Genomic DNA, 23,067 nt, shown 5'->3' with positions numbered 1-23,067 from the left:
CCTTATTTTTTAGGATGGAGGGAGTAGCAGATCAAACTGGTTACTGAATATTAATTGAATTTTCTTTTTAAGAAAACTACTACATTCTATTCCGTAATAATTGTATTTCTATCATTTAAATTTTATATAAAAGAATTATATTTGTAATAAGATGATCCCGTTCAGTTAGTTACTTAAACGGAAATTTCTTGCCTTGTACTTTTATCTTTTTCATCCCCATCTATCTGAACCTTTATTTTTATTCTATACACGTAGTGTTACCGTGGTCAGTATTTATAATTTTGATTGTTGGATCGAAAACCATACGATTGCCCTGAAAAAAAAAGAAGAGAAAACCATACGATTGAACACGGCAACGAGCAACACGTTGCTTGTACCGAGAACCTGAAAATGATGTGCCCAACCGTCGCCATGCGAGCAAGCGACGCCCACGTCAGCCGAGATCCCGCCTGGCACGATGCGACGTGCCACATTTGCCCGCGGGGCAAAGGGGACCACCTCCCCCACGTCCCCATCTCCGCCGTCCCCCTCTCGCATCCAACGGCTCGCCACCTCTCCCTCCACGCGCCTCATCTACCCGAGAGAAAAACCAAAGCCAGCACACGCATCACGCACAAACCTCTCGCGCTCTCGCGTCGCGTGCCTCCTGTCTGCCATGTGGGCATCGCCGGGGAGGCTGCCGGCGACGATGGCGGAGGAGGGAGGGGACGACGGGGAGGCGGACGTGGACGCGTCGTCGTACGGGCGACGGACGACGACGGCGCGCGGCGGGGGAGCGGCGGCGATGGCGTCGTCGTGCTGGGGCCGGCTCGGGCTCGCGGCGCTGTGGCACAGGCTGCGTCAGCTCAGCGTGGCGCGGCGGAGGCGGCGGCACGGCGGAGGCGGCGGCGGCCGCTCCATCCTCGGCGCCGGGGGGCTCAACTACGACCCGCTCAGCTACGCGCAGAACTTCGACGACGGCTGCCTCGAGCCGGACTTCACGGTCACCGCCAGGTTCGCGCCACCGCGCAGCGCCGGCTCGCCGAGGCTCCCGCCCGCAGCGCCGGCGGCGGCCTCGGCATGACGAGTCGTGGCATGTGGTATTTAATCTTACTTACATGGTTTGTTTTTGCCATAGCTGTAGCTTTGTTCGCCCAGTGGTAAACTGTCATTACGTACTCCGCATGTTTTTTCAGATGAATGTACATACATGTCAGAATTCAGATGAACGGATCATGGCTTGTAACTTGTACTATCTCCGTTCCAAAATAAGTGCAGCCATGAGTTTCAGCGCCCAACTTTGATCATCCGTCTTATTCAAAATTTTTTTATAATTAGCAATTTTGTAGTTATAAGATGATAAAACATGAATACTACTTTACTCGTGAATTATGTTTTTAATTTTTTTCAAAAAATTTTCAAATAAGACGAGTTGTCAAAATTAGGCGCGGAAAATTATGACTACATTTATTTTGGGACGGAGGGAGTAAGTAGATTATTGCGATATAGTCTAGTATCAGTTTCGATGAAGGAAAAGGAAAATCTTTTCACTGAAATAATCTTCGCATAGGCTAGCTAATCGCGATCTACTCTATATGTTTTCAGCGTTTTGTGCAGACTTGCAATGATTTTCACTGAAATGATCCCCTCTGTCCAGCAAACGAATTTTGGCAATCCGAACAAAGTTCTATCAAATTTCACCATTCCAAATACTCTGACTTATTGAGTACCGAGTCATAAGCGGTGTGTTGAGTACTGAGTACTGAATAGTGACTTATTGAGTACTGACCCTTCTTCTGTTCTTCATCTACGTTTCCAAATAGACTGAACACACGCTGCTGAAACTTCCATCTCGCTTTACGCAAATTGTGCATACCTGATCACAAATGCGGCTTGATCGCACCGTCTATTTCTTCACTACACTACATACACATAAACAAAGACTTATGCCTACTGCTAATGTGGAATTTGTTCTTGCGTCTCGATCAATCATATACTAGTTGCACAGAATAGTACTATGATTCTTTGGTGGCTGTTTCTGTTAAGAAAAAAGGGTGATGAAAAGAGATGGGAAAGGATATGCCAAATTGTTGGGGGAGAGGGTTTGCTGCAAATTCCAGGCTTCCTTTTAGGAAGGAATATTCTCGCAAAAAATCCATGGCTCCAGTTATATCTGACTCACGTCAACACGCAACCCGGAGAAATATCAGCACCATAAAGGCCACCGAATAAGTGGTGCTTAAAACTTGCAACACTAGGAGTATTCTGTTGCTACTTGCGTTGTTAGGAGTATTCGGTGAACACAGCAAATTGATAGGAGTATTCTGTTGCTACTTGCGTTTGCTGGTTATATAACGGTCGATATGACTGAAGATTCAGGTGAACGGAGGAATTTAAAAGAATTTTAGAGAAACTAAACTAAACTATATGAAATTCCGTTTGATCTCCACATTTCAAGGAGCATTCATCTTGTATTCTGAATTTCACAACTCGCTGCTCCATAGACCCTCACTAGAACAGGTTTGGTCATCTGTAACGGGTCTAAGCCTCATCTCTATCGGATAGCGGCCCCGTCACTAAGCAAAGGTCACTGATGTAAGAAAATATATCAATCGGGCATCCGGCCATCACGGATGACACACATCTTAATCTGGCCAACACTATAGCTCGTCACGGATAACTCTCATCTCTAACGGGCCTAAACTATAGCCCGTCACGGATGGCTCTCATCTCAATCAGACCTAAACTATAGCCCGTCACGGATGAGTATAATAAAAAAAAATAAATTTTGTTTTTTGGACACATTTTGTCCTCACTCATGTGCACCCGGTCAGTTACCCATCCTAAAATTGCTCCACCCTAAGTACGCTTAACCTCAAAGTTCTTTGGGAATCGACTTCCAAAGAAGAAGTTAAACATCCATGCACATACACAACCATCAATATATTTAACACAACCACATTCACATAACATCTATTTTGATTACATATTTCACATCCATTCACATATTTCACTAGCAAAACCAAGTTAATTGGATCAAATATATATTTAGCAAGTATTAGAACTCATTGAGGAGGCAAATCAGCCTTATAGGCAAAAATAAATTTTGAATTGAATGTTATGATACTAAATAAACTCATATGAAAAAACTGTCAAAAACAAAGTTGTAGAATTCATTGAGATCTACCAATTTTATTTTGGTCATATCTCCATCCGGGTTTGATTAAACTATATAAAATTTGAATTTTAAAATACAAGAAATTCAAATAATTTTTCGGGTAGTAAATGATTTCAAATGGAAAAATTGTGAGCAACAGGAGGGCTATTCTTTGCCTCTTTGCGGCCTATTTTTGGGCTATTTGGCTTGTTTGTAATGATTGGGTTTTCAAAGATAAATTGCTAAAAGACGTGACGCAATTACCTCATAAGGTGATGTCGTTTTTGATGCAGTGGAGAAGTTTGGCGCAACAGAAGCTGATTGGGGAGCTGGATACGGTTCAAACATTACTGCGTGCCAGCATTCACTCGTTAGGCCATTCACAGTGCACACACGTGGCGTGTGGCAATGTTGGTCCAGCTAGACATTGCTTATGTGGAGGAGAGAGGGCAGTGGGGACCGTTCTTTCACCAGCTTCGCATGACCAAGTTTGGCCACGAGAACCTCGCACTCTCGCAGCAGTTTTGTCAGAAAAAGTGGCGAGAGAGAGAGAGAGAGAGAGAAGTGGGGGAAGGTGATTTAACTAAGGGAAAGCTCGATCTACGCCGGCGAACCTCGCCGGAGAGGGGTGCGGAGGTGGTGAAGCAGCGACGAGCCCGACCCCGACGAAGGTGCCTTCGCCGGGGACCTCGCTGGCCGACCTGTCTGCCCCACCGGCCGCGTCGCCGGAGGCTCCTCCGCGTTACTGGGGGTAGGGGCGCTTGGGGAGGTCGTCGCCGTTGCTTGGGCTTGGAGAAGCCGCCGCTGCTGCTGCGAGGACTCGAGGTAGCCGAGGGAGGAGGCTGGAGAGGGAGGGGAGAGGCGCCCGCGGCCGTCGGTCGAGCAGCCGCCGCCAGCGGGTCTTCTCGCGGTCTCACCGACGGTGGTGTGGGGGTGCCAGATCTGCGTCGCTGGTGGGAGAAGAGGCGGCGGGATCGTCGCCGCTGTGCGCCGCCGGTGGGAGGAGAGGAGGGGGGCGAGGGGGATGTGGGAGAGGAAGGAAGAGGAGGAGGCGGCGGGGGTTGCCGACGACGTGCCATGGAGTTGAGAGGAAGAGCGATTTGGGAAGTTGGGGAGACGCGGTTTTCTCCGAAGGTGGGGCCCACGTGAAAAAAAAAGTTGGTGGTGGGTCCCATGTAAAGCTACACGCACTGTGGAGATGGGAGCCTCGTTCTGCTTTCTCCTACGTGGACGGGTTGGCTCCGTGGTGAGAGAGCGACGCATTGCTACTGCCCTTAGGGGTCCAAGGGGATGCGGCAAGTTCTAGGACAGTGGAAGGCGCGGTTCAGGCTTAATCTAGTTTCTCTTTCTCTTAGTGCATTCGGATGCAATCTCTCTGGCTTGTCTGGCTGTGCCAGCAGCATTTGCTCCTCTCTCGAACTGGCTTACCCAGTTTTTGTTTTTCTTCATTTTGCTGTATCAGCCTCATATGCTTTTTATGAAAAGCTGGGCCGAGCGCCTTCGTCTAAAAGAAAATTTAACTTGTTTAGTTCATACTGAAGCTTGGAAGTTTGTTTGAAATTGGTACGATGTGATAGAAAAATTATGTGTGTATGAAATGTTTGATGTGATGAAAAATTGAAAGTTTGGAAAAAAAAAATTTAGAACTAAACAGGGCCACAGTATTATTGCGGTTGATCGGCACTAGCACTGACATGCGTGTCCAGGGGCAGGAACTGTGTTTTCTCGAAGACTTTCAAAATCGAATTCTTCCCCGTTGTGGCCTTGTGGGTCCCACTCATCCAAAGTCCCATCTCTCCCACCTCCCAAATTGAATCCGCCTCTCCGCTCCGCTTCGCTCCTTCCGCTCGAGCATCTCTCTCTGGTCTCCGCTCGCCGCGGCTTCACGTGCTCCAAGCTCCCCCCCATGGCGGGCGCCTCGCTCACCCCAAGCCGAACTGGAGCCCAGAGCAGCCACCGGAAGCGCAAGGTCCCCGCGGCCGCTGCCGCCGCCCCGGCCCGGGAGGACGAGGCGGCTGAGGAGGAGGACATGGAGGAGCTGGAGCGGGAGGTGGACCGTCTGGGCCGCCGCCTCCTCGAGCACCGCCGCGAAGACGCCGCCCGCCTCCTCAACGCCGCTGCCTCCCGCCTCACCGCCCTCCGCCCCCGCCTCCTCGGTATGCGCGCTTCCGGCGTACTAGGGTTTTCGATTTGTTCGTCCCCTTGTTGGTGTTCGTATAATTTGGGCGTGATTAGTATAGTAGGTCTTGGGGTTTATCGTATATACGAGCAATGCTAGTGTTACTTACCACCAGTTAGTTAGGGCTCAGTTGATTTGGAAAGAAGAGAGGACGACTTATCGGATCTAAACTGCGATTTGACATTTGGTTTTCTTTGGTTGCGATAATCGGTGAATTTGGTCCCTACCCCCTGGTTGACAGTATGCATTGAAAATGTACCTTCCCTTCCCATATCGGTAGATTCCTGTTCAGTTACCTAGCAAGCTCGATGATTTCGGCATCAAACCTGTTTGTTGATGATAATTATTTGCACCAGTCACTAACTGTAAACCATGAAAGTATGTTGTTGAAGTGTTAGACATAGAAAAGTGAGGCTTTTCCTGTTCCTGTTCTCTACTGCAACCTAATCTAAGTATGTGAAAAATGACTCTCAAGTTTGCATTGTCCCAGTTTAATTGCCATTGGATGAAATATGCCATCAATAAGTAAAAAAATTAAAAGAGCAAATTAACGTAGAAGATATAGATGGCAATTTCTCTTGGTAATTCCAGTGTCAGATGCTGACAACATTATGTACATTGCAGAAGTTACAACTGCATCGCAGCATATTGCTGGAACACCAGTTGCGAAAGTTGACCAAGAGAAGAAGGAAAAACTAAGGATCGTCAAGGCCAAAAGTGAGGCGAATATTGGGGCTATGCCCATGGTGTTGAAGAGAATGGGTGAATCTATCGCAAAGATCGAGAAGCTTGAGCATTTGAATGTGAATATCCATCCCGTTTTCAAAACTAAACGGTAGTGATGGACTGATGGTAACATGTTCTTGTATGATTCATTATGCATACCATCTGTAGCATTTTGATGGTAAGTCTTTGTGTTGATTCAGCAGTATACCATTTGTAGCATTTTGATGTTGGAATAGGCTGATTCAGCAGCATGTAGTTTGAAAAGGGATTCAACAGAAGTTTGTAGTGGGAGTTTCTACTAACAAGACAGCTTTAGTTAGGCGTGGCTTGTAATATGTTTTCTACTTGTATTTAATCAGAAAGCAACATGTAGCTGTTTGTCACCACTCTTGCTTGTAAGGCTGTTGACAAAATCCCAACCGACCATTGTGATTGTGTGGAATACTACACCGTTGAATTTGTAGGATTTTTTTTTGTGTGTGATTTGCTTTCACTATCTGAAGTACTGGACATCCACGGCTAGATTGATTCTGGATGTAAAATGTCGTGTGTCTACATGATGATGACATACTGTTTGTTTTGACACTTCAAATATTGCGAGAATCCTTCACGAGGAGCTGCTTGTAACTGGAATATTAGTAAATCTCCTGAGCGTCACAGACAAATTTTACCCGTGCTTTTCATATCAACTAATCAGATGTGTGCTTAGACAAACTTCTTATCAGATGTGTACTTATCCAACCATTTATGCTCCATGAAGGCTTAAATTGAAATAATTGAAGGCTTTATTGAGATAAAAAAAAAGCGATACCAAGTTCTTCGCTTATTTTTCCCGATCCAATACATACGTGGTATGTCAGTAAGCTGTTCGTGAATTACAGAACCAGTTTTACCATCGTTTTTTCTTGCTACATATATGCAGTATGCTATACTTCGGCTTCACGTCTACGTGTTATAGACTTCCATTGAAAAGGAAAATAACTGTGAAATTGCCAAAAATGAAACGATAATACTGCTCTTCTGCACCTCTCAAAGCTTTGGCCTTGGGGTTTGTGACGGTTGTCCTGGCGTCTTCGCCCTCCTAATCAGCGCCTCTTGGGTCAACGACATGACGAGCTAAAGCAGTTGCGAAGACATCATAGTAAGTTGATAAACATTTCCATCACAGAAGCAATGCAGAACTGAACTAAGCTTTGAAACAACGAAGGCATATACCTCTCCTTGTCGGTTGAACATTCGCCCTGTAACAAAACCCCGCCCACCGTGTGCAGATGGGCTGTCGATCTGTGTTTATTAAGGGAAGGTGTTGCCATAAGAACCTCAAGCAGAAATTTAGTTTTGTGTATCATTTGAGAGGTAAAAATCAATGGCTTACCACATATAAAAGCCAATCATCAGCTTTCACAGGCTTGTGGAACCAAATCCTGCAGAACAGTAACAAACAAACGGTTTACTAGCGAGTTGTATTAATTAAAATCGCAGTACTGGGTGCGGTTTGCTGAAACATACGAGTGATCAAGACTGAGTGAGTATGTCTTCAGACCCTTCTCCCTATGAGGATTTAGGCTGACACCAGAATATAGTAGATCCGAAGCATATGCTACAACACACCTGTAATACCATGGTTTAATGTCGTGCCCAATCATCTATAATACAAGAAACACGGTATAGTGATTAGATGGCAAACCTATGCAGTGCTGGATCATCAGAAAGTTTTCCTCTGGCTCTAAACCAATAATTTAAGCTGAAAGAAATCGGATACATTTTTTTAGATAATGGAATAGATGCACTAATGAATCAGAACAATGTATTAAATTGCAATGTAGCAGGAAATGCGATAAATTCTTGCACAATGGAATTAAAATTGGATGTTTTCACAGTGGAATTTAGAATCGTGAATATGAAAGTACACAGGAATTTCGTGGTAAACTTATCAGTTATCACCAACTAGGGGAGGAGAGAAGGTATGAGCAGGCTGCACTGAAAGAAAACACAGTGTGTACATACCTTGGTTTATGTTGAGATGCTGAATCTTCACAAAACCTCATTTCTATGGGCCAAGGTACGAACTTTTTCTTGGCAGCTGAGTTCCTATATTGCCTGCAGATGACTAACAGTCAAGACTTTGCCAGGTGGCATGCGACTGTGGCACGAACCAAATACAGTTATAATTGAAGCTTAAGAAGATAGAATGCTTGATTTACTAAACGTGAGAAATACTACCAGATAATTTCTAATTTATGTAATACCAGATGCTAGATTCATCTGAGTAATGGTGACAAATATAGTGTCCGAGAAATAAATGGTTACAAATATAATGCTTTCTCAATAACATAAAAGAAGTTTATTCTGAAGATTAAAGATGAATCATCTGAGAACTGCATTAGCTAGGAAACTATCATCATCAAATATATGGTTGGAAGTCATGAAAATTACATTGGGAAGCGAGGATCAGTAAGTCTTCTTTCCCGTATCTCTTCCAGATTCAGGAGCTGCATTTGATTACCTATTAATTATCAATTCTTCTTTCCCATATACATTACAGGAAAGAAAAAAAATATTACCTCTTCTGGAGGAGGAACATCAGGCATGATTGCAGCTTGATGCTCAAACCCTAATTCGTCTTTCTGCAACATAATTGATCATGCAGAAGTTAGATACCATCTATTCTTCTGCTGGCAGATTTAGTCTCACGAACCTTTTGGCTTAATGTATAAAGTAGTATAAACATGAAAATACACATTTCCTCAGGATTTAACAAGAGTTCAAACAGTTCGTTATCGTTGACAGCGTTCAGTATGAATATTGAATATTGCAAAAAGAACATTCTACTGGTCCCTCTAGTCACAAAAAAAGTTTATAAACAATGATGTGGTCTCCACAACACAGTTTTGACCACTACCTTTACTGTAATATATTGTTAAAAGTGTAGTTAAAATTTTACTCCCTATGGTCATAAATATTTGACGTTTAGGACAAGATTGTCAAACATTTAAAACTTTAACTATCAGTTTTATATTAGAATAGGCTTACCAAATCTAGTAAGTTCATGATATTAAGATAGTATTTTTAAAAATAAATCTGTCTATACCCATTTTTTGTTTTTAAACTAAGCATTTGAGAAGCTATTCATGGTCGAAGTTTCAAAAGTTTTAATAATTCTTGTCCTAAACACCAAATATTTATGATGGGAGGGAGTTGAGCTTGTTTGCTTCTTTGCCAAACGCAACCTTACCAAATAATGCACTGCTACAAAAATGTCGCTCATTTGGTTTGTAGGAATGAAGCCACAAATTTGTCATTGCCAATTTTTTTTGGTTTGGTTAACTTAAGCACTAGCCTAGTCTAAAAATTTTGGTATCACTCAAAACAGCCACCTCCACCAATTTTTTTGGCTTGCCAAATCTTGCCATTGCCAAAAAATTGGCAAGGCTAGAAATGGAAGAGAACCAAACAGGCCCAAAATGGAAGCCATCGAGAGAATCAAATGCTTGATCAATACTAATATGCCAAAATTTTCCTGAGGCTGTACATTGTTCACAAAACTGGGTACCAGAAGGATAAACACCTGGAATGAAGCAATCAAGGTGAAAATGACAAGGCCCTTTTGCTTTGCCTCAACTTTTCTGGTGGCAAAGCTTGTTCCATCGCGCGCCCGATGAACCTGATATATTATTGGCACTACAACAGAGGACAAAACAGAAACAGACATGATCAGATTTATTCTTTTTTTCAAATAAATAAAATTACACTGCATAATTATTTGCAGCTTACTAAGATGACAGCTCAAAAGATAGACTCATAAAAAAGTTTGCACAAATTAATCCACTGCTCATTTCTAAGTCAGGGACAATGCATAATTTGGAAGGCAGAGTAAAGCTTCGTCTTAAACCATCCTTTCTTGATCTAATAGACTAGTGGTTATCAAAATTACATTTTGTTGGCATTGGTTTCTTCTTAGGCCACCTCTTCGTGATATGATAGACTAGTGGTTCCCAAAATTACATTTTTTGTTGGAGTAGTTTAAATTCAACTTGATTGAGAAGAGAACTACTACACAAGCTTAGAGAACTTACAATTCTTGTCTCCTGCGATAAGGAAAATTGCGTGCAAACTGTGCACCGCTTTTAGGCAGTCAACAGTCTTGGATGCTGCTGCTAGTGCCTACATGAGGGTCCAATAACAAACAAAGTTCAGACATAGTGAAAATCTTTGACATGGATGTGTGTACTCTTTCTAGTGTTTGAACTTTCTTTTGGGAGTGCATGAGAATGTGTAGTGGAAAAACAATTTTCATGGACAAACAATTTAACAATTTAATCAGAAGATTAATATACCATTGAAGAAAACATGTTTGAGCAAAATAATGCTGTCCTATGTGAACCGCCTTTACAATGTTTTTTCCTCCTTTGGCACTTACATCCATGCTATTACAAAAACTGGCCCTCTGTGATCAACGAGGAAAGTCCAAAAGTTTTCCAAAAAGCAGCAAAAAAAATGATTCAGAAGCATGTTAAAGAAGCTCCCTTTTTTATCTTTTATTTTTCACAAATGGATTCATGCACTTCTACTTAAATATGAATGTTGCAACATAACAGAAAAAGGAAGTGGTGAAATACAAACATCCAGCAGATATTGATAATAGAAAGTAAGAGATTTTAGTTGGAACATGCCTGTCCTATCAACTGTCCTCCAAAAACTTGCCTAAAAGTCGGAGCTCCTGGCAAAGTAAACCCACGGAAGATATCGACCTAAAAAAGATAATGATTACAGTGAGAAAGTTTACAGACTTAAATTTGACTTGATGTGACAAAATATTTTGCCCTTTCCACTTATAAATAGGAGGTGTAAATATGAAACTGCAAATCCACCTTAAATTGTCTCTTTTAGATGATGTAAATGAAAGCCTGATCTATTAATAATCTAAATCAGGTTAACCTCTAATGGGTGATACTTAACACGCTGTTGGTGGTAAAAAGAATGGTAGAGCTACAAAATTAGCGTATGTAGTATATAAGTCATAAGATCTTACGAACTAGGATACCTGATAATTTTTCAGCACAGTAATCATACTGTAAAGTGATATATACCTTTACAAAACAGAAACATCACAACACATTTAGACTTACCTCCAATGGCTCTAAGTGCAAAATTTGTTCTAGCAAAGAATGGTTCTCAGGTGTCTCTTCTGCACTCCAAATGGTCTTTGGTTGCAACAAGTGTCCATATTGATTTGGCAATACGAAGCAGGTCAGCTGCAAAATAGGATACTAACAATAAGCTGAAGCCAGAAGATATTTATCATTACAGTAGGGACACCATCAGCTTATACTGTTATTAAAAATAGAAACATGAACAAGGAACCTTTGATACTGCAATAACATTTACTTGATGCACAGAACTATTGGTTCCTACAAAACAATGCAGAATATTAGAATAGTACGCAAACAGAGCTGCTCCGTATCTTATAAAAAATGGTTTATATACTTGATCAAAAAAAAAAGGAACTACTATAAAAATCAGAAGTCATGTAATGATAGTTCTTACCATAACCAAAGTAGTCATACTTATTTAACACATAGTCAGGGCGGTTTTCTTCTTCTGTGTTTGCAGGAGCTGAAACCTCAGCCTGCAATATAATGCAGATGGAGAATTAATACTGAGAATTCCATGGCCTCTGCTTCATCAGTAGATCACAAGGATAATGTAACTGATCATATAAACTATGATAATAACAAAAAAAAACATGAGAGTAGAACAGTTGGATTATATCATTCAGTTGTGGCAGGAGCAAAGGAACTGGCTATCAGGACAACAATGATACTCTGAAAGTGTGAAACTACAAAGTACAAACTGATCCTTCACCCCAAGTCCCAGCATAAATGATCATTGCTGCAAAATATGACCGAATATTTTTTTAAAGAACAATTCATCAATTGTTCCAGGGTGGTAGTTGGAACAGCCACAAACAGTACTAGTCAATGAATCCGGCTGACAACTGGCTAAATGACAGCTTGCATATTTGTTCCCAAAGTATGGTAATCATAAAAGCCAATAAATGCTAAGCAAAGAAATAATATACTCCAATTCATACCTGCCCATCCAATATGATGTAAAGGCCATCTACAGGGTCACCTTCACGAGCAACGTAACCACCAGGTTCTGCAAAATTCGAAAAGTATCACAACGAACAGACATGTAATCAGCTTGATTCCAACTTGAAACCACATTCACTTTCAGTACCCAAAAAAAGAAACAACACTTCTCTAGAAAGGGGATAATGCCAAACATGCGTTGAGAACTAAAAATCGCTAAATCAGTGAGAGGAAGTGAGGTAGGTGGCAGGCGTAGGTGAACACCCAGGCTTGAGTCCTCGCTTGCAAGGATTTGGATGCCTGATCTTCGTTATTGAACTGATACCAATTTTCTCTCAAGCATTACATGTCAAATCAATGTGTACTATTGCCAATGATATCCCCAGTTCCCCACGATCTATAAAGAAAATCTATAACATTGTTATTGTTCTAAAAAATATCCCAGTTCCCCACGATCTATAAAGAAAATCTATAACATTGTTATTGTTCTAAAAAAATGAATGTTATAGTAGATAGCTTGGGCGTTGAATGGAAGCACCCTATTATAGGGGGTGATGCTCTAAGCCTCTAATAGTCACCTTTTTAAGCAAGTTGATTAAACCTATACATATAGATACACAGCAGCAAATCAAACATAGCCAGCGAGCTCCACAAAAATCGGGTACGCATTGGAGAATACCGCTAATTTACTAATCTAAAAAAAAATCTCCCACCAACGAGCATCAGGAATCCGCCGCCGCCACGTTCACCATAACCACCAACCAATCGAAGGTCGCAAAAACTAGAGCGAGTGATACAGTGATGGGGACCGTGTGCTACTCACCGTAGCGCTTCACCAGGACAGCGTCGGCGATCCTGCGGATGGAGGAGCTGGGGAGGCACTGCAGGAGGGGCACCTGGCCGAGGAACTCCGTCACTGCACACCAATGGCAACCACCCCTCGGATTAGCCAGGAGCGCTCCTAAATTCGGCGGGCTCTGCACTGCTTTACCTTCTTCCCGATCCATCTGCGGCGGCGGCGGAGGAGATGGAGGCGGAGGCGGAGGTTCTCGGCGGCGGGGAACGCCCGGGCTCCGGCACGGCGAGGCGGTAGCGTGGAGAGCGAAGGAGACAAAAAATCTACCACAAAATTTAAAGCGAAGGAGATCGACTTGTTGGGAGGAGACGAGGGGGAGGAAGAGGAGAACACGAATAATTTTATATTTTGTGTTTTTATTATCCACGTGACAGATGTGGATACCGCGTCTGTGGGGCCAATTTGTCAGGTGGGAGTGGATGGAGACTTGCAGCAAGGGGTGGGTTTCTTCGAGGTTTCTTTGCCTGTCAGGTGGGACCGGATGACCTGTCAGTACAGTTCGGCAGTTACACGTGTGGACATAACCCCTCCATGGTAGAATAAAATTATTTGTACTCTCTGATTTATTCGAAAATAAATTTATTTTTAGTAATTATTATATTGTAGTTTATAAAACCATGAGATAAATATATTAAGATTAAATAAAGTGGTAAATAATTACATTTGAACTCGATAAAACAAATGTATTTAGTTTTTTTTATATATTGATATGTGTGGGATGAGTGAAAAATAAAATCATTTTGAGACATAAAGATTGGAAGAATAAACTACTTGAGTCGTGGTCTTGCGCATGTGCTAATCGTGTATTCGTGTGTAGTAGTATATCCACCAGGACACCAAATGAACGTTATTTTCAAGGAAAAAGTACACCGAATATCCCTCTAACTTGTCATCCAGTTACAAAATCGTTCCCCAACCGCAAAATTAGATATCCAACGTTACTTAACTAACCAAAACCGGTCACAATAAGTTTTTTTTTGGTTTTGACCCCGGTTTTATTCTACGTGACGACCGAGTCAGCGTGGGACCCACGGGCCCCCACATGTTAGGCTGCCACATCAGCCTCCTCCTCTCTCTCTGTTTTCCCCTCTTTTCTCCCTCCGTCATCTCTCTCTTCCTTCTTTGACTCAGCCGGGCGGGAGGAGGAGGGCGTCGGCGGCCGGCGACGCGGCGGCAAGGAGCAGCGCGCGGGCGGCGAGGGGAGGAGCGGCGCGCGGGCTCCCCCGCCGGCCGCCGCCCACGAGGTCCACGAGGCAGAGGAATGGCGGCGACGACACGGCATCTGCCTTATCGGAGGCGAGCGCGGCGGCCCTACCCTCCTCGATCGCGAGGCGCGCGCAGCCGCCGGGGCGCATGAAGAGGGAAGTCGGGCGTGGAGACGGCGAGGTGGACGGCGATGGCGGCGGGGGTGGGGATGGGAACGGTGGGGGATGGGGAGGGGAGCGAGTCGAGGGCGGCGGGGGAGACCGGGACGGGACGGGGAGCGCCGTGTTGACGGCGGCCACAGGGATGGAGGGGCCGCCCAACTCAACTCCACGGGCCACCGCTCCTCTCTCCCGGCCATCGCTCCTCTCCCTCGGCCACCGTTCCTCTACCTCGTGGGCGGTAGCCGGCGGGAGAGCCCGCACGCCGCTCCTCCTACCGCCGCCCGCGCGCCGCCCCTTGCCGCCGCCCGCCCGCGCGCTGCATCTCGCCGCCCGCACGAAGCTCCTTCCCCTACCGCCGCCGCGTCACCCGTCGCCGCCATCACCGCTGCCACGTCACCCCTCGCTAGCCGCCGGCCGCCCACGCCCTCCTCCTCTCTCCGGTTGAGTCAGAGAAGAGAGGGAGAGATGACGAAGGTCACACCCTGTAGTTCTCCTCCCAAGCCTAAAATTTAATTTATAAATGACCCTAAGAAAATACCGGTGCAAATCAAGAGAAAACCCTAAGAAAGTAATACAAATAATAATCGAATCTGGCATGTGAAATTTTTCTTGAGTTCTACATGTCGAAAGTCACTAACAGGATTTTTAGTGGAATTTTCAGAGCCCTAGAAATAATTTTAACCAATTAAAATTGAGCAAGCAATATTTTAATTCCAGGGAAAATCCTTTTCTTCCTTTTTCTTTTTCTTTTTCCCCCTTTTCTTTTCGAGTGGGCCGCCGGCCCATTCTCCTTCCTCCTCTCCCCTCTGCTGGGCCGGCCACCTCCCTCCTCCCACCCGGGACGCCGACAGGTGGGCCCCACCCGTCGGGCCCGTCTCCTACCTCGCGCCCGCGCCGCCGCGCCCGCAACCGCCGCCGCGCCCACGTCTCCGCCTCCTCCGGGCCACGTCGGTCACGCCCGCGCATGCGCCGCACCTCCCGCGCCCACTCGGCGGAATCTCGCCCCTACCGGCCACGTCCGAGACTCCCCTCTACTATTTAAGCTCCGCCGTCGCCCCCTCTCTCTTTTTCCCCATTTCGCCGAACTCCCTCGTGCTCCCCATCGCTCCCGCGCCGTGCACCCATCCGCCGCCGCCTTTCCCGCCGCTCTGGCCGCCGCTAGCCGCCGCTAGGCTCGCCGCCGCACCGCGCCGTCGCCGCCGTCGGGTTCGCAAGGACGAACTCCACCCCGTCCGCCCTTCTTCCGTCGGGATTCGTCGTCGGAATTCGCATCCCCTCGCGCTTCGGTGAGTTCTACCTCTACCGCCGCCTTCGGCCATGGATGCCGGCCGCCGTGGTTCATCTCCCTCTCTCTAATCTCTCTCTCCTCCTTCCTTAGGGCACCCCGAAGCCCGTCCGCCGGTTGCCGTCGTCCTCCCGTGGCTTGCCGTCGCCGTTCGCCGTCGTCTTCCTCCGCGCCGGCCACCCTCGGTGAGGCTTCCTCTCCCCTCTATTCCCCTCCCTCTCCTTCCTAGCCACCGCTTAGCGCCGCCGCCTTCGCGTCGCCTTTGCATCGTCGCCTCCGCCGCCGGTTGCCGTCGCCGGCAACGCGTTCGCGCGCGCGCGCCGTCGCCATCGCCGTGGCCGGTCGGCCGGCCTTGAGCCGAGCCGAGCCGGGTCGCCGCCGCCCGTCCGGTCAACCCTGGGGGCGATCTGGGCCGTCGGTCCCGTGGACCGGCGGTGGACCACCCGCGTGGTCCCGGTCCACGGTGGACCACCCCCTTTGAGCCGCTGCCGAGTGGGGCCCGCTTGCCGGCACCCCTTTTCCCTCTCTCCCGAGCCGCTGACCGGTGGGCCCCGCATGTCGGCGCCGCGCCCCCTAATGACGTCAGCCCTGGGAATTATTGCGCAATAAATGATTTAAGGACTTTTTGTTATAGTAATAAAAACAGTGAATCTTCTAAAATTTATAACTAATTCATCCGTGCTCCGTTTAAGCCCATTCAAGTCTCAGTAAATCAAGAAAAATGTGTAGAATCCATTAAAAATGGTTTTGTTCTCTGTTTCAGTAGTCTTATAGCCTGTTTGCAATGTTTGCCTTGTATGTCGCTAGATTCCGGTTCTTCCGACGCTCCGGTGTACTTCGAGATAGTCGCCGAGGTTTCTCCAGCAGTAGAGCAAGGCATGTCATGTTTGTCACTTGAACATGTTGATCCTATATTGCAAATGCTCTATTGTTTTTCTTCAAATATTGCATTGTTTTATAATGTTACTATGGGGTGTTTACCTATTGTTACAGCCATACCATTTTTGATACCATGCTCCTTTGTTAGCTTGGGTTATAACATAAATAGATTTTGGACTAGGAATTGCTTAGCCATACTTAGTTCCACTAGCACACAATGGGGAAAGCTCACTAAAATATAGACTTTAGGTTCAATTGGTAAGGTTGGTTTAGTACCACCGTTTTGGTGTTGGTTAATTAAAATGAATCACATGGTGGGCTGTGGGTACATGGTTTTGCTAGTCGCACCCATGGCAGTTAAGGACCGGTTCGCGGGATGCCCTGGAAGAACTTATCGTACTTACCACAAGCCAGCGTGGGCAATGGCTGGGCTTGTAGTGTAGCTTTCCTCTAGCTGACGCATTCAGGCAAGGGTGGGCGTGATGGAGCGGGGCGGGCTCTGCGACGGCCTCTGTCGCTTCCGGATTCACCTAGGCACGAGAGGGGACTGCCCGCTGCCTTGCAAGGAGTGGGGGTGAAACCTGAGGTGTGGTGTGCTTGGTTAGAGAGGGTTATGCGAAGGGTCCTATCACGGCCTCTTTCCGGTATGTCGTGGTGGCATGTCGGCGCACGGAAACGTGTCGTGGGGCTGTGTCTTGTGGGTACAGTTGTACACCTCTGATCAGAGTAAAACTATTCGAATAGTCGTGCCCGCGGTTATAGGCGGTCAACCAGATTCACCGTGATTAGTCTTACCCTAGTTTAGTCTAATGAAATTGGATAGTATAGGTGGATGGTTGGGCCTGTTGCAACATGGGATAGCGTTGGACAGCGGATGATCAATATTAATTAATTATTGCAACTGTTTAATTCTTTCAACTTCTGTTTATAAATGCTCGCTTTATGCAAATGAACCACTCTAGCTCTCCTTTGATAATTCCCTGCATCATACCCCTATTCCGGTATGACTTGCTGAGTACAGTGGGTAGTACTCAGTCTTGCTCTATTTTTTCCCCAACCCCAGAGTACGAGTATGTGTCAGATGGAGGTTTCTCCGAGGAGTAGGCTTCGTCCGTGCCGTCGAGGATGCCTGTGGAGTGGTGTTCCCGCTGCAGTTCTAGTCAAGGCTTAGCTCCTGTTGTCTTTCGTTTTTCCGCTGCATTTATGTAAGACTTTTATGATGTTTGTAAGACGTGGATCTGAATGTCAATATTGTCGTTTGTGTACCTCGGCCGGTCCTGGACGGGGATTTTAATGCACATTCTGCTTGGAATTCTATTCGGGAATTTCTGGGCGTGACAGGAGAGAAGAGGGGAAAAGAGAGATAGAGAGAGGAGGCTGATGTGGCAGCCTGACATGTGGGGTGGGTCCCGCGCTGATTCAACCGCCACGTAGGACAAATCGGAGTCAAAACCACCGAAGGACTTATTGTGACCGGTTTTGGTTAGTTAAGGGACGGTGGATACATGGTTTTGCGGTTGGGGGAGTATTTTGTAATTCGATGACAAGTTGAGGACCTTCGATGTACTTTTTCCTATTTTCAAGTATCGTCTTGATTCGGCCCAGCCTAGTTATTTCCATGGCGGGCCGAGATGGCCCAGTATGACCGCACTAACCCAGCCCATTGTATTGTAACTACTCCTACACGCCAAAACTTTTCTCCGAATAGGACACGCGTCGCAACCGAATAGGTCTTGTTCGTCCCTGAACCGACTTGGACGATGCGGCAGCAACCGACTTGTGTAATCATTAATCAACCCAATTTGTCAAATCTTAATAGGGTCTTTGACCCTGGGCCGCCTTTGATCTGTCACCGCCATGGCGAAGCCTCGCCCTCGCGCCGAGGAGATCTCGCGGCCGTCGAGGTCGCTGTCCAAGGCCGTCCGCCGCCGCGCCGACGCCGTATCCGCGAAGCTGGCGGCGCGCGGCCTCGGCGCCTTCGTCTGGCTGAAGAAGCTCGAGCGCGACCTGGCCCGCGGCATCCTGCCCGATATCGTCTCGCTCCGCGACGAGCGGCGCCGGTGCCTCGCCCGCCGCAGGGAGGCCGCCGGCGTGAACGCGTCCGCCGCCGCCTCGCGGCGGAGATCGCCGCCGCCGATCCTGGACGCGTCGCGCGCCAGGGCGGCGGCGGAGGAGGAGGCGAAGGAGGCGGCCTTCCTCCTCGATCAGAGCAGGCTCCGCGCCGAGGCCCGGTTCGCCTCCGGGCGGCCCAAGCCCATCGATGTGCTCGTCAAGTCTCTCGACGGGACGCGGCGCGTCCGTCGAGGAGCTGAAGGAGCTCGGCGAGGAGATCGCGGCGTACGCCGATCTCGACAGGGCGAACGAGCCCTTCTGGGCGGTGGCCAAGGCGATGTGCAACGCCGAGATCGAGCAGGCCGCCACCGGCACCGGCACGGCTGGCCACAGCGACAGGGCCTTGCACTCCGCGGTCTTCGCCGACGTGAAGAGCGTCGTCGAGGGCAAGAGCCTCGACGAGCTCGACGCGATGCAGCACGCCATCGCCGCGCGCATGGCCACCGGCGAGGCGAAGGTCGTCGAGCACTGGCAGGAAGTGACGGAGCTCATCCGTGTGGAGAAAGCCAAGAAGTACCTAGAACAGCACTACACCTGCGACGCGCCCCCGCCCCCGCCCGACAACGACGGCGGCGGCGAGGACGCCGACGAGGAAGGCTCGGAAACTCTGCGCCCGGTGGCCTTGCCGCCGCCGCCGGGACCGGAGCTGAGGAAGCCCAAGTACATCGCGCGGGTGCGATCAGGTTTCGAGTGGAACAAGTACAACCGCGCGCATTACGACCACGACCACCCACCGCCCAAGACCGTCAAGGGCTACAAGTTCGTGCTCTACTACCCCGACCTCGCCGGCGGGAAGCCGCCACAGTACACCGTCGACGAGGACGGCAGCAACAGCGGCGGCGGCGAGACCTGCGTCATCAGGTTCCACGCGGGCTGGCCCTACGAGGACGTGGCGTTCAGGATCGTGAACAAGGAGTGGGAGTACTCGCGGAAGGCCGGGTTCAGGTGCACCTTTGACACTGGTGTCCTGCATCTCAACTTCCAATTCAAGCGCTTCTTTTACAGGCGATGAGAGTGAACAGTAGAAATTCATGAATCCTCCACAGGTGAGGAAGAGGATGAATTCTGTGATGGTTGCTGATGTATCTATATCAATTGAGATTATGATGAGAATTAATCCGCCTTTTTAAGGCTTTAACTAGCCATGGAACTTGAAATTGATTCAGAGCAGCAACTTGGCAATTGGTTTCAAGGCAGGAGAACTTTAAGTAAGGCATGAATGCTGAAAGATGGTTGAGCGGAAGATACTTGTGTTAAGTCACTCGATTTTGTTCATCTGTAGCTTTGTGTTCATATGTTGTTAATCTCTGGTGGCAGGAGCCCAAATGCCCAAATGCCGATTGAACCGCTGCATGATCGACATACAGATGCCCAAATGCCCAATTTCCTTGAATTCGAAAACCTTAAATACACAACAACTTATTCGTGTTCATAAATATCTCTTCAAGTAAGCTTAGCGGATTGCCAAACATCAGAAAATGTTAACGAGGCTTTCAAATGATGAAAAGAAACAAATAATGAATTTCTCTGTCACGGAAAAAAAATGAAAATGACGTAGGGGCCAGAAGATTGTTACTTAAGCTGAGGGCTGACTGCTGATCAAAACCCACTTGTCTTCTTAGCTCTTCCGGATTGTTTCCGAGAATTCATGACGAACATGGACTTCTACGATGGAGAATTGGAGATGGATTCTTTTTTCCATTGAAAGGTATGTCATCCAAATAGTAATGAAATTTTTGGCAATACAATTCATTAAGCGATCCATACTATATATCTCGAGCCCTCACGGATAGGAGTCTGGAGAATCCTCCTAGAGTCCTTGACCAGACACACATCCAATTCCCCTCCATCGGGAGAGAGGTACCTTCCATGCATTGTCCTAGAGGACGTTGGAGCACATAAAACACCTACTGCAACGCCTTATACCTGAAGAAGATTGTCAATGACCGTGACATCAATCGGGTGTTCGACTACTTGGGTTAGTGACAGTTCGCCAGCATCATGGAAGCCGTCTCGGAGGCTTGTGACCTTTTCTCAATGAGTTCCTAGCGACTAGCAACCCAGCTCATATCAGTCAATCCGAAGAATTTCTTCATACTCATTCCGTATGAAGCACACATGGACTAGGAAACGCTTATAAGTATTCGGGTGGATGTTCACTCGTTTCTTACATATCAACTAAATGGTTATAAAATTTAAAAAGAACCTTCAAAATGACTAGGCTACTTGGGCTAAGCACTGGTGGAATTACTGACTTCAGAAATATGCAAGTTTAGGATTGACTTAAACTAGTTAAAAGAAACAAATATAACTGTAGAAAGTAAACGTACTCATTCAGGTTTATTTTTTTATTGTCAATTTTTTCATAACGTACCATTTGAGAGGATACCTTAAAGGGTAAAAATGACTTTCCCCTTCTAAGGGTGAGATGCTTAGGGCATTAGCAATGCGTCACGCCATAGTATCGGACTTGGTGTGCTACATAGGCTCAAGAACACCTACAAGTAGTGTTAGCCACAAGTCCCACAATGCTATGGAGCCTCAAGTGGGAACCACAACAATAAAAAAAAATCTCCTTTTCTCAACTTTTCCCCCTCCCTCTCTCCTCAACCACCGACGCCTTTCCCCTCCCTCTATCGCGCGACGGGCGGAGCTCGCCATGGGCGACAACGGCGGGGCTAGACGGAGCTGCCGCGCCGATGCCGGGGCCCGGGCGGCCAGATCTGACGCCTGGCGGCAGTGGCGGCGGGGCCAGGCAGAGCTGCGGCACCGGCACCAGCACCGGGGCCCGGGCGGCGGGGCGGCCAGATCTAACGCCTGGCGGCGGCGGCGGCGGGGCTAGGCTGAGCTGCAGCGGCGACGCTGGGGCTCGGGCGACGACGGAGACGGGCGGAGCTTCGGCGCCGACGCCGGGGTGGCCGTGAGTCGCCCCTCGTCTTGTCCCTCGGCCGGTGCCTCTCCTCCCCTCCCAGTCCATGGAGTGACCTCGCCGGCGACGACCTCAAGTTGGCTGTGGCGCTTCGACCTGCCGAGACGGCGACGACGACGGCGGCGCCAGCCTCCTCTTCTCCTCTCCCGCTCTCGCCTCCTCCTCCTCCTCCAGCCCGTCGGCTGCCTCGCCCCTCTCCCCTCTCTCCTCTAGCACGAGTGTGGGTCCCACCTAAGACCTGAGGAACTCGTAGCCAAACTTGGCTACTCGGACCTGAGCAAGCTGCGCGGTTTGACGATGTGGCGTGGAATATTCGTTTTTTTTGTGTGGAGGCTAAATGCCACATAAGCCCACTGTGAATGGCCTTAGGACAAGATTTGATCGAAGTCACTAAAATTTTGATCATCAATAATTTCTCAAATGCTTATATTAAAATTATATTTTTACATAAAAGTATACTATCTTAATATCATAAATTTATTGCAGTATAAAAATTAGATTGAATTTCGAACTAATTAAACGCCAAATATTTATGCTCATGAGTCACGACTACATGCTCACTTTTTCGGAGTATATACCGATGAGTTACACGGTTCTGCTAACTTCCACAGTTACAGTCTTACATACATGTACAGGGTATGGACGTATGGTTTTGTACTCATGCTCACCGACCGACGAACATCAGGGTGCAAGCACGAGCATGAGCAGACAGGTAAAGTACCAGTATGCATACTGCAGTCTGCACCATTGTCAGACAGCATCATCAAAACACACGTGGAGTATATACTCCCTCCGTCACTAAATATATTTGACGCTGTTGACTTTTTTTAACATGTTTGACCGTTTGTTTTATTTGAAAACTTTTGTGAAATATGTAAAACTATATATATGCATAAAAATATATTTAACAATAAATCAAATGATAGAAAAAAATTAATAATACTTATTTTTTAATAGAACGAACGGTCAAATATATTTAAAAAAATCAATAGCATCAAATAGTAATAGTTAGAGACGGAGAGAGTATGGGACTAAAATAATCCATCCATTATTGGGCACAACACATGCGCACAAGCAGGGCCGTGTGTTCAGAGACGTCTTCAGTCGTCCACGTCATGAATTCATGACACGTTGCTGTCGCATTTAAACGTGCATTTTGGCTACTGTGCGTAGCACCATGATTCGATCGATCGTGAGGTTTGATTCGAGCCACGGCGCGCCGGCGCTTGTAACTAGTTTGGCGGCAAACTGGTGTCATATATCGACCCAACGCTAGCTCGGGCGGTGGTTGTGTGTGCTAAACTCTACTACATTTATGGTATAGGTTGTATTTGTTTTGTTTCTTAATTTTTTCCCGAAAGAGTTGTATGTAGTTTTATTAAGGAAAAAAAAGTCTATATACCCCTATAACAGGCTAGCTTTTAAAACCGAATATGCAACCCTTAGATCTTTACAATACCAACGACTCTGAACTCTCCTTAACACACCCAAACCTTAATTAAA

The 23,067-nt window shown here is 47.0% G+C and overlaps 4 protein-coding genes across 5 annotated transcripts; 3 read left to right on the top strand and 1 right to left on the bottom strand.

Moving 5' to 3' along the window:
* The first annotated feature begins 603 nt into the window (after positions 1–603).
* Positions 604–1,653, top strand: LOC127771716 (uncharacterized). Its single transcript, XM_052297641.1, has one exon. It carries the CDS (start codon positions 656–658, stop codon positions 1,061–1,063), a length of 408 nt encoding a protein of 135 aa, XP_052153601.1. The 5' UTR covers positions 604–655; the 3' UTR covers positions 1,064–1,653.
* Positions 1,654–4,913: 3,260 nt separating this feature from the next.
* Positions 4,914–6,507, top strand: LOC127771216 (uncharacterized). The gene is made up of 2 exons (XM_052297064.1): positions 4,914–5,292; positions 5,940–6,507. The coding sequence occupies exons 1-2, from the start codon at positions 5,043–5,045 to the stop codon at positions 6,152–6,154; spliced, it is 465 nt and encodes a 154-aa protein (XP_052153024.1). The 5' UTR covers positions 4,914–5,042; the 3' UTR covers positions 6,155–6,507.
* A 301-nt stretch (positions 6,508–6,808) lies between these two features.
* LOC127771214 (acyl-CoA hydrolase 2) lies at positions 6,809–13,317 on the bottom strand. 2 transcript variants are annotated; one of them, XM_052297063.1, is made up of 17 exons: positions 13,128–13,316; positions 12,960–13,052; positions 12,136–12,203; positions 11,589–11,670; positions 11,406–11,452; positions 11,171–11,296; positions 10,715–10,792; positions 10,118–10,205; positions 9,610–9,722; positions 8,606–8,668; positions 8,478–8,533; positions 8,049–8,141; positions 7,729–7,785; positions 7,551–7,652; positions 7,417–7,465; positions 7,257–7,325; positions 6,809–7,157 (listed from the first exon to the last, which is right to left on the bottom strand). In XM_052297063.1, exons 1-17 carry the CDS (start codon positions 13,141–13,143, stop codon positions 7,071–7,073), a joined length of 1,287 nt encoding a protein of 428 aa, XP_052153023.1. In that variant the 5' UTR covers positions 13,144–13,316; the 3' UTR covers positions 6,809–7,070. The 2 variants fall into 2 exon arrangements, with proteins under 2 accessions (XP_052153023.1, XP_052153022.1); XM_052297062.1 differs by having other exon boundaries at positions 12,960–13,317.
* Positions 13,318–18,380: 5,063 nt separating this feature from the next.
* Positions 18,381–19,647, top strand: LOC127770914 (cactin-like). The gene is made up of 3 exons (XM_052296686.1): positions 18,381–18,796; positions 18,879–19,129; positions 19,319–19,647. The coding sequence occupies exons 1-3, from the start codon at positions 18,381–18,383 to the stop codon at positions 19,645–19,647; spliced, it is 996 nt and encodes a 331-aa protein (XP_052152646.1).
* The last annotated feature ends 3,420 nt before the right edge of the window (positions 19,648–23,067 follow it).

Source organism: Oryza glaberrima, chromosome 4, assembly GCF_000147395.1.
Source record: "Oryza glaberrima chromosome 4, OglaRS2, whole genome shotgun sequence".
Classification (NCBI taxonomy): domain Eukaryota; kingdom Viridiplantae; phylum Streptophyta; class Magnoliopsida; order Poales; family Poaceae; genus Oryza; species Oryza glaberrima.
The sequence above is the reverse complement of the archived record's forward strand: the minus strand, read 5'-3'. Positions and strand labels throughout refer to the sequence as shown.